The sequence below is a fragment of the Perissodus microlepis genome, chromosome 6, assembly GCF_051167445.1.
Source record: "Perissodus microlepis isolate ML-2025 ecotype Zambia chromosome 6, ASM5116744v1, whole genome shotgun sequence".
Lineage (NCBI taxonomy): Eukaryota > Metazoa > Chordata > Actinopteri > Cichliformes > Cichlidae > Perissodus > Perissodus microlepis.
The window spans coordinates 38,318,523-38,329,002 of record NC_140466.1 but is presented as its reverse complement, the minus strand read 5'-3'; the positions used below and the strand labels follow the sequence as shown (position 1 = coordinate 38,329,002).

Genomic DNA, 10,480 nt, shown 5'->3' with positions numbered 1-10,480 from the left:
GACCATTTCCTGATCAACGGGCCACCCGGCAGCAAAGGAGGGGCAAATTCCTCTGGATGGATGAAAGACACACACTTTGTTGACTTCCTGCAACATTTCAATGAACATACAAAGTGTTCAAAGGAGAAGCCCTGTTTACTCCTTTTGGACAACCACGAGTCTCATCTGTCCATTGATGGACTCAATTATGCCAAAGAAAATGGTATAATCATGCTGTCATTCCCACCCCACTGCTCACATCGGCTCCAACCATTAGACAGGTCTATCTACGGGCCACTAAAGAGGCACATCAACAGCACGTGTGATGCCTGGATGAGGAACAACCCTGGGAAGACAATGTCTATTTATGACATTCCTGGGATTGTGGCAATTGCATATCCTCTGGCTGCAACCCCATTGAACATTCAGGCTGGTTTTAGGGTGGCTGGGATTCAACCTTACAACAGAAATGTATTTCTGGAAGCCGAGTTTGCACCATCCTACGTCACAGATCGCCCTATTCCGGACCCTGCCCTGCCAGGCCCCAGCACCAACTCTGCACTGCCAGGCCCCAGCACTACCTCTGCACTGCCAGGCCCCAGCACTACCTCTGCACTGCCAGGCCCCAGCACCAACTCTGCACTGCTAGGCCCCAGCACCAACTCTGAACTGCCAAGCTCCAGCACCATCTCTATCACGAGCTCACCCTTACCCAGCACTGCAATTACTGACAGCGGACTACCAACTCCAGAGGGCATCCGGCCATATCCAAAACCATCCAGCAAAGGAAGAAAACGACGCAAATCAGCAATTCTAACCGACACGCCAGTGAAGCAGCAACTAGAAAAAGAAAAGAATAAGGCTGAATCTAGCAAAAAGCTGTTTCAAAAGAGAGGGACGCGAGGGGGGAAAACATCTGGACCTATGAAGAACAACGCAGCTAAAAGAAGAAAAATAATTCAAGAGTTATCATCAGATGATGAAGAGTGCTTCTGCCTTGTCTGTGTGGAGCCATTTTCAAACAGTCGTCCAAAAGAGACCTGGGTAAAATGCGTAAAATGCAACAAATGGGCCCATGATGCTTGCACCTCAGGCCAGGCAATTTATGTGTGCCAGAATTGTGACTCTGAAGTTGAGTCTGATTAATCAGAAATAGGGCATCTGTTTTGTTCAGAGGATAAACATGTTAAGTAAAGCAAGTTATTTGCAGCATTCCATTCAGTTATGATGGATTTATGTGCAAGCCAGAGAACATTTGAGTTTAAAGTTCAAACTAAAGTTTTCTTTCTACTTAATGTTTTGATTAAAATGTGTATTGGATTGAAATAATTGTTTTTTTTCCAAATTCTCTTGGCATAATTGTTCAAATTTCCAGTTTTGGTTTGAATTTAACAATTAAAATCAATAATCACAATTAAGTATTTGTGTTCTTATTTTAAGATAATCTAGTGTGACAACTTACCTGCCGATGGGGCAAATTCTCACAAGTGCACATTCTCCATTCAACAGTCTACAACTCCGTAATGAGATAAGATATGAAAATGTAATGAATACATCATATGTGCCCGAGACTTCCTTCTTTCATTTGGTGAAACATTTATTACGTTGTGATGTATGGTGCTCAGTAAAAGTTAGTCAGTGTGAAAAGTGTGACAACTTACCCCGCTCTCCCCTACTGACCTTACTTTGAGTTTGATTCCGTTCTGCCCACAGGTGAAAATAGAGCAACAAGACAGGTGAGTCTTTGATTTTATTTATTTTCTGCTGTGTTTTACGTGCATCTATTTGAAAGAGTGAGTGTAAACACCAAAAACTATTTAATTTTATATGCTGGAAAGTGCAGAAAATAGGTTTAAATGTTAGGTTAAACAAATTTCTTCCAGTCAGAGAAAGTTGCATATAATTTAATTTTTGCTTGATGCATAAAGTTAAAAGATTAAAACTAATAAAACAAGTTTTAAAAAAAGACTTTTTCATTTGATTACATTTTATATGATGAATTGTGTAGAAAAAGTAGAATTGGGCTGACAGATCTATTGCTTTATTACCTATTCAGGTTGTAAAATGTTTGTAAAAAGTAACTAAGTAACTAATTACTTCAAAAATAAGTAATCAGTAAGTAATGGGATTACTTTGGGGGGAGTATTCAGTAATTAGTTACTGATTACTTTTTTCAAGTAACTTGACTGACACTGATGTTTAGCTACACGGGAAAACGTAATCTCTGGACAGAGCTCTCGATATCTTTCCAGGAATTTCCCTCGACTAAGCCATCTCATGTCAGTGTGTAGCAACAACTAAGAATGGACCTCCAGTTGCGCACGAAATAGCCGTCTTTGAAGAGATCTGGTGCGATGGAACAGGCGAACTTTGTTGCCACATCCATTATCTCTTTCATGTTAAGCATTTTTGTGCATAATGTGTGTATTATGCAGTGGTAATTGAGGAAGTCCGGGAAAGCATCGTCCTCCCTGCATCTGGCAATGAATCCATTTGAGCTATCATCGCAGGCCCTTTGTCTATGGTGATGGACACCTATTTGTATACTGGGAGCTAGGTTTACTCAATAAAGTTTCTGAAGAAAAATGTCCTCTCCTCACGTGTGTTCTTTCATGAGCAGTACTTTTAATAGCTCCTTTTTTGAAGCCATATCGGTAAACACCATCCGAATAAAAATGCACAACTGGGCTGTGTCACTCATGTCTGTAGACTTGTCCAGTTGCAGTGAGAAACACTCGCAGTTCGCAATATCCTTCCTTCTTACTTGGTCCAGAGCCCCCACTCATTTTTATATCCGTTCCTGAATTTAGAAGAAATAAAGTGGAGGCTAACTAGGCAACTCAGTAGCTTGCTAGAGTTTTGCAGCACTTGGCGTGCCTTTACGCGCATACGTTGTTACCAACGTGTCAGAAAAGATCAGATATCAGACTGGCTGCCCTGTATGTAAATCAGGTGACAAATTTCATAGTGAGCATGGATAATAAATAGGCTGACATCTAATTTTTAATGCCATGCGATCTACCCACACTACCGTTGCGATCAACCAGTAGATCATGATCGACATACTAGGCATCCCTGGTCTACACCTTGGGTCCTGTTAGCTGTGGTAGATTCCTGCCTCTATTGCTATAGTGCTCAGGACCTGTTCTTGTGTTGTGAGTGATGATCAGAGTCTCTGTGCTTTGCTTTCAGATGGCCTTTTCTAGTCACAGCTAGGATTTCTTGTTGTCAGCTAGTTCCTCTGTTTGATGGTACATCCCATTTACGGGCTTGGTCGTCCATGATATTGGGTCCATCAGGTGCACACAATAATATGGATTTTTTGTTTATTTTTCTCTTTTGAAGCACCATATATTTTCCCCCCTCATGATCTTCCAATGAAAATACTTACTTTTCTCAATATGTGTGTCATTTGCATGCTGCTAAATATGATTGGGTCTTATAGAGATTAAATACAAGCTTCTGCAAAAATGTATGACAGTAACTCTAATAATAAAAAGCCAAAAAAAATCGTACTTTTAAACGTGGTATAATTAGTTTGAAAACATATGTCCATAAACAGTAGAACAGAGAAGGTGCTAACAGTCAAAATAGCTGAAAAAACTAAAGTTTTTATATATACATATATATATCTTATATATGTCATCTTATAAGTTTTTATAAGATGTGTATATATATATATATATATATTTACATTTCTTTGTGTCTGATGGTGTTGACAAAAACCTTGCACTTGCAATTAAAAAACACCTGGGAGATTGTACCAAAACATAGTCAGACAGCCAAAACTTTGTGTAACAATTATATGTAAATATGTTTTTGAAAAATCAAAAAATAACTTTTTTACCTGTTTTGTCCCTAATCTCAGGAATCGCTGAAATGCGAACTGCCAAGAAAAAGAATTGCATTTTTTTTTTAAATTTAAATTTAACCCTATTACAACTGTTGTGAAACTAATGCAGCATTTCATATAACACCATATCAACAGTCAAACATGGTGGTGGTAATGTCATGGTCTATGGCTGTTTTGCTGCTTGAAGACATGGACGACTATAATCTGAAATGTTTAAGTGTGACAAATATGCAAAAAAAGCTCCTGAGAAATCCAGATGAGGTTAAATCCTTTTCACATTCAATGAAAGATTGAGAAACATTTCCTTTTTTACATTTATTTTTTAAAAATCAACAACATCTGACTTTTTTTTCTCTACTATAAGAACCCAGAGGTTTATTCCCTTGATGCAAACATGTAGTCCTCTGAAAGAGATACAAGCTGTCTTTTAGGCCAGGCTTCTTTGCCGGGGCTTGATCCTCAGATATAGCTGGGAATGAAAGATAGAGAGTTTTTCATTAAAACACCATTAAGATAACATTAAATACTAAAACGTCAAACTTAAGACTGTTAAGTAACAGGATTCTCAAAGCAGTTTTTAAATCTGATTAAAACATGTGATTTAAGGCCAACCTGAAGTAGCAACAGATTGGCAGACTAGACAGTTTAATTCCCGCACATTAGGAAATCTTACCGTCTTATTCTTTATTAAATTTTTCTGATATTCTCCTGGGATGCTTTTTTACTTTAACAAGAAAGTTTTAAATGCTGATGTAATGGGACCCTAAACCCAGAAATCTGAACATTTCCTTATGAGTAGCTTCAGTCTAAAAGGTTTATACAAGCTCTGCTAAATTTGGCATAGGCGGCTCACCCCCAGAAGGTTTCGGGGAATGTATCCCTCATGGTCACCGCATCGTGCCCACCACCACTCCGTTTCCACCTCATCCTCCCTTCTCAGCACTGTCATGCAGTCACCCTCACTGAAGCAAAGCTCGTCGTCACTCTGAGGCTTATAGTCCCACAGGGCATACACTACACCATGATTCATCACACCCATCTTCTCCTGAACACCTAAAAAGACAAAAATAGGTTAAAAGTTTAATGAGTCGTTGTCTGATATTCTTTAAACTTTTATGTGAAAATGTAATAACCTGAGACACATTTAAACTACTTTAAGGCCAAGTCCATTTACTGAAACACAAGCCTCACAAGTCTAGAAAACTTTTACAAAATTGATTTACTTCCTTGATATAACTGGTCTGAACCAAACCCCCTTAAAATGCATGAACCTATGCAACAGTCCTCAAAATCCAGGCAGATCATAACAAGATCCTTATGGCACCCAAGATCTTTTAAATCTCCTAAAGAACAATTAAGCAAATTCCAAACTCGCCTGTAACCTGTACAGACACCCATCATACATCAGTAAATCTCTTGTTGCTACAGAACACGCTCAACCCCTTGAAAGATTTGCGAAATTGTCCTTGAAACCAACAAATTTGTTATGAACTATGAGGCTTATCTCCCTGAACCCCTTTTGTTAATATGTTAACAGGTTTTGTCTCACCATAGAGGAACTGGGAGCACTGGGCATAGCCATCTTCCATCTCTTCGCACTTGTCAGCAGCTGTCTGCATGTCACTATATGTTGTGGCAAATACAGCTGCTCCAGACTCGACAAGGAACTTACAGACCTGAACGTTGTTACAGGAGGCAGCACAGTGAAGGGGCGTCCTGGAGACACAAACAGAAGGAGAATGAGTAGTTAGTTAATAAGGACTGGTGCTGTGCCAAATTAATTTGTTTTCTTCCTACCATAGACAATGTAAAAGACAGACATAACATCCGGAAGTTATGTCCGGAGGTGTCACCATGGCTAAGTCCATCTTTTATACTGCCCGTGTTTTCTACTGTTTCCTACATAGGCTCACCAGCCGTCACTGTCGGCAGCATTAACATTGACACCAAACTGAACCAAAAACTTGACAATCTCGGTGTGGCCGGCACAAACTGCGTTGTGCAGAGCCGTGATGCCCTCGTCGTTCGGCATACTAGGGTCATCCACCTGAAAGACACACAGTAACATACTGACCATATACCCTGGGGTGAAGAACAATTAAGGAATTTGCAAGTATAAATCTTTTTAGTGGATCTATAAAATAAGTATAGCAGTGTGTAGCTCCCACAATTTTTTGGTACATGTACAATGATAATAATGGGCTATTTTATTCTATTTTTCTTTGCGTGACTCACATCATAGATAACCCTCTGGACAAGATCATATTCGCCCTCCAGAGATGAATCCAGTAGCAGGGCCAAAGGGTTGAACTTGACCCGCAAATTGTGGTTGGCTCGCTCTTTGCCAGCTTTATGGAGGATTGATTTCTTACCCTAAGAAGAAAACAGAACTGCAATAAATTAGAAAAAAACAATTGTGTTTGTATTTAGGCAAACTGGATTTTTAATAACCTCTCAAAATCTGAGTCACATCACTCACCGGCAGAACTGTGACCTGTCCTGCAACCTCTGGTGGCTGCAGGGGAACAGTATCATCTCCCTCTTCCAACTCCCCGCAGCTGGGGTAAGGTGGGGGTGGGTAAGGAGGGAACTCCTCTAGAAACTGTTCCTGGTGAGCTAAGGTTGATGGACATTTCTCTTTCTCCTTGTCCTTGTCTTCCAGCGGTGATAGCATGCAGTGGCAGGAAGTAGGATCAGAGATGGGTGAGCGAGGGGGTAGTGGGGGTGGGGTCAAACTTTTCTCAGGGAGTGGCTCTTTCAAGTCAGCTTCACTTTCATCCTGAACCCTGGCTGCTCCATCTATGCCACCGATCCTGTCCTCATGAACTGTAGGCTGTATATGGATCCCTGCAGAATTAGCCGTCTCCATAGGGATGGTTTCCATAGCAGCCAGAGTGGTTTTCTGGTAGAGCAGTTTCTGAATGTTGGGTCCTGCTGGGCCTTCGGGCTCTGTGATTGAGTTGCGTTTCTTCAGGGGTCGGGGTGCATGTTGCAGCCGGCGACGCAGATTATCCAGGTCAGCATCACTGGGGTTCCTGTGAGAGTTTGATATGAAGGGGAGGAGCTTGGTGGGGCTGAGCGGGCGAGGGATACTGTGTTCCGCTGTTTCTCCTCCGATACCTTCAGTGTTACCTGGGCAACTGTTGTCAGCTTCACTTCCGTCAGGTGCACAAAATTCAGAATTGAAGGAATGGTTTTCTGAGCTGATTGATTGCTGCTTGCTGCTGGCTGGAAGGACTGGTTTTCCATACACTAAGAAAGGAAAGAAAATACATGGATTCACAAGACATTTCTCACAGCAAGTTCTATTTGACCTCCATTAAACAAACGTACAGATTACAAATTACATGTTTGATTATTGTTTGGGGTGAGAGGAAAAAAAACTCCCCCAAAAACTTCATTATTGATAGATAAGTACCTGTTTTTCCTAAATACTGATACTGAAAAAGCTTGCTTTACCAATAGACTACAAAGCAAAGACAAATCAAGTGGTATCTAAATCAGTCCCTGACAACATGCCAGTAAATACCAGTCACAGCTGTTCCCTTCACCTCACATGGTGAAGTTTCCAAAATATAGTCTGAACAAGTACAACATCACAGAGGAAATGCAGAGGGATCTGATAGCTATCAAGTACTGGGCTATAAGTTTTATGTACATCCATCATGCAGGTATAATTAATGGAGTGAAATACTCCGTATTTTACTTCTAGGAGACAGGCTTATGGCCTGTATTTGTATAGCGCTTTACTAGTCCCTAAGGACCCCAAAGCGCTTTACATTACATTCAGTCATCCACCCATTCACGCACACATTCACACATATTGGTGATGGCAAGCTACATTGTAGCCACAGCCACCCTGGGGCGCACTGACACAGGCGAGGCTGCCGGACACCGCGCCACCGCGCCTTCTGACCACCACCAGTTTTCTCTGTGTCAATCGTTCCTAGTTTAGTTATCTGTATTTCTAGCCTAGGTTGTCTGGTATCTGGTCCTGTTCATACCTGGTCTCACCTCAGTGTCCTCAGTATAATGACAGGATTTCTGTGAGCAGTTTTGTAGAAATGGTGTCTAAAGGACCACTGATGGTTTTTTATAAAGTAATTATCGAAGTTAACTCAGGAAGATCAATTGGAGAAAAAAGAGACAAAATAAATATCAGTGGTTCTGAAAGTACATGATGTTACATCTGTGAGATTGTTATGAGTAATTTTTTACTGCTGATCTGCACTGTGTTGGCACATGACATTGAAGAAGACAACGGGATGAATTATATCCTTAAATTAAGGATATAATTCCTCCCCTTGTACACTTTCAGAAGGAGGCGTGTAAGACTGCGACTCTGCTTCCTGATCCCAACTCTCAATAGTCACGCTTTTTTTGTGGGGGGGAAATTATTAGAGACATGGACAGTTTGGTGGTGTGGTGGTGTGAAGAGTGAAGAGGCGAAGGTACTAGTCAGTCGGCTATGAGCTAAGCTAAGGTAGTGAGTCCCTAAAGATGAATGAATACTTTGAATATAATTAGCGGGTTATTCAACAGAAAGTGTGCTTTGGATAAAGCATTTAAGGATTACACTATGTAATAATATAAGTTTTTAGATCAAATTTTAATCTAAATAAGCTACAGAAAACACCACTGTGTGCTGTAACAGGAACAGGAAGTGATGCTCTATCCCAAGACCAAGTGTTGGCAAGTTTGTCGCGCACACCTTATTTTTCTGCAAAGATGTAAATGCAAAAGCCTCTCCCCTGTTGACTGAATTTTGGTGTTTTGGTGAAATTTTTTAAATTCATATTTTTCTACTAAGACATATACTACATTTTGGTGAATAAGGAGGACCAGTGCTTCCAAGGACCAACCTTACACTGATCAAAATAATCAGAAAAATCACTTTGGCCATAATTGTGCAGCCCTGTCTTAACAGGAAGAGTATTCTAATACACGGGCAACCGTATCAGTGGATTACCTCGGGGCTGGCTCCGAGGCAGTGTTCCTTGGCCACTATGTTGGTATCCCTTCCCCAGTGTAGCCTGCTGGGTGTACATCGAGTAGATTGAGGAAGCTGCCAGGGTCTGAGGTTTCTGAAGCACAGGTGGGGGACAATCAGAGAGTTCTGGGGTGTAAGGTCGCACAGCAGCAGCTGGAGGACTCTCCTGCTTGTTGGGCAAAGGGAGGGTGTTGCTATGACTGGATAGAATTCCTGGAGCCCTGAGGGGGGCCCCAACTGGCTTCACCTTACCAGGGAAGGTGCCAGTGTTATAGGGGGCTTTGGAGAAGGCTGACAGGCCAGAAGATCGGAATGGTTTGGGCTTGCTGGGAACTAGAGGTGGTGCTGTCAACTTGGAAAGACTTTTGGATGAGACCTGAAAGTAAAATATAGCAAACGTGGAAACACAGGGTTATACTCAGAGATTGATGATATAACTGCAAAATACAGAAAATGAAGCAATAAATCAAATATCAAAATGAGCTGAAATGTAAAATGGCTTTACATTAAAATTGTAAGTGCTCAGCAGCTATTAACCAGTTTGAGTTTGACTTTTCATATTCAACCTTACATCAGAGCTTTAATTTGTTTTTTGTCTTTTTATCATAACTTAACGTGAAAACGTATGTGTAAGTGCAACTATGTATATATTTCTGTTCTGCACATATGTTGTCCATATATGAATTAGTTTTGCAAAGATTTAACAGCATCTCATTTATTAGTCAGGATCCTTGTATTCATCAGCTTAATCAGTGTGTGGTAACGAGACACGTGTTACCAACTTATTCAATTACTGATTTTGCTTATTGCTTATTCTTACTGTTCTTCTTGTTTAGTGTGTGAAACCTGCCGGTGAAGTGGTTGAGTTTAGTTCAGAAAGTTTTTATTTTGAAATTATTGTGTGTTGTTAACTTTAAAGACAACAGCTGCATCATCCACCATTAGGTAGATTTTAACTGACCTAGCAAGGCAGCTGTTGACTCATTACATTACCGCTATCCAAGGTTAGTCTTTTCTGAAAATGAAAAGGCATTAATGTTGAGATGTAGAGACTCAATGGAAGCCCACTGATACCTGATTGTCCCTGAGCAGGTTCTCTGTGGAACGATTAGATCGTGAGGGGATGGGAGGAGGAATGTCGGACCCAGAGTAGCTCTTGTCTATGGCGGTCTCACCACCTAGAAAAGAGAAAGTAACTCTAACATCCGTGGGACTTTGTTTAAACAATTTTCTATCTCCCAGATCTCATTCCTTCTATTCTCAGGTTGATTAGCCTGTCATTTGTACATGGTATTCTATGAATGCATGGATAGACCATCCTTAAATTAGGTTTTCAGTGAATGTCTCAATGTCTCAATGAATCAGCATGCCTGAACGTTTATGTGTCAGATTAGATATGTAGTAACAAATGATTGTAAAGGCATAGAAAGTTTAAATCCTCTTTCTGCAAAAGGTAAAAAAGAAACAGGACCTAACTGACCTGAGTTGCGGCAGCTTAGACTCGACATGCGAGGCAGAGTGGAGGCATGCTCGTAACCCCTACTGGATTCGGAAAATGAGCTTTCCCAGTCAAAGATCTTGCTTGTTTTTAAGGTGTTGAAACCTGTGAGGCAGAGATAACTACATCAAGTGGAGTTTTGGTACTAGAAATAGAAGTG

General features: G+C 40.8%; 1 protein-coding gene across 1 annotated transcript in view; it reads right to left on the bottom strand.

The window, feature by feature from the left end:
* Positions 1-3,899: 3,899 nt before the first annotated feature.
* Positions 3,900-10,480, bottom strand: part of LOC146386214 (apoptosis-stimulating of p53 protein 2-like) — a 34,328-nt gene continuing 27,747 nt past the window's right edge. Inside the window, exons 10-18 of the mRNA XM_084932298.1 lie at positions 10,303-10,425; positions 9,897-10,000; positions 8,802-9,198; positions 6,312-7,084; positions 6,068-6,205; positions 5,746-5,879; positions 5,382-5,548; positions 4,686-4,885; positions 3,900-4,301 (exon numbers count right to left, since the gene is read on the bottom strand). Coding sequence (XP_084788424.1) covers positions 4,260-4,301; positions 4,686-4,885; positions 5,382-5,548; positions 5,746-5,879; positions 6,068-6,205; positions 6,312-7,084; positions 8,802-9,198; positions 9,897-10,000; positions 10,303-10,425 — 2,078 coding nt within the window. The 3' untranslated portion in view covers positions 3,900-4,259. The remainder of the gene's footprint in view (positions 4,302-4,685; positions 4,886-5,381; positions 5,549-5,745; positions 5,880-6,067; positions 6,206-6,311; positions 7,085-8,801; positions 9,199-9,896; positions 10,001-10,302; positions 10,426-10,480) is intronic.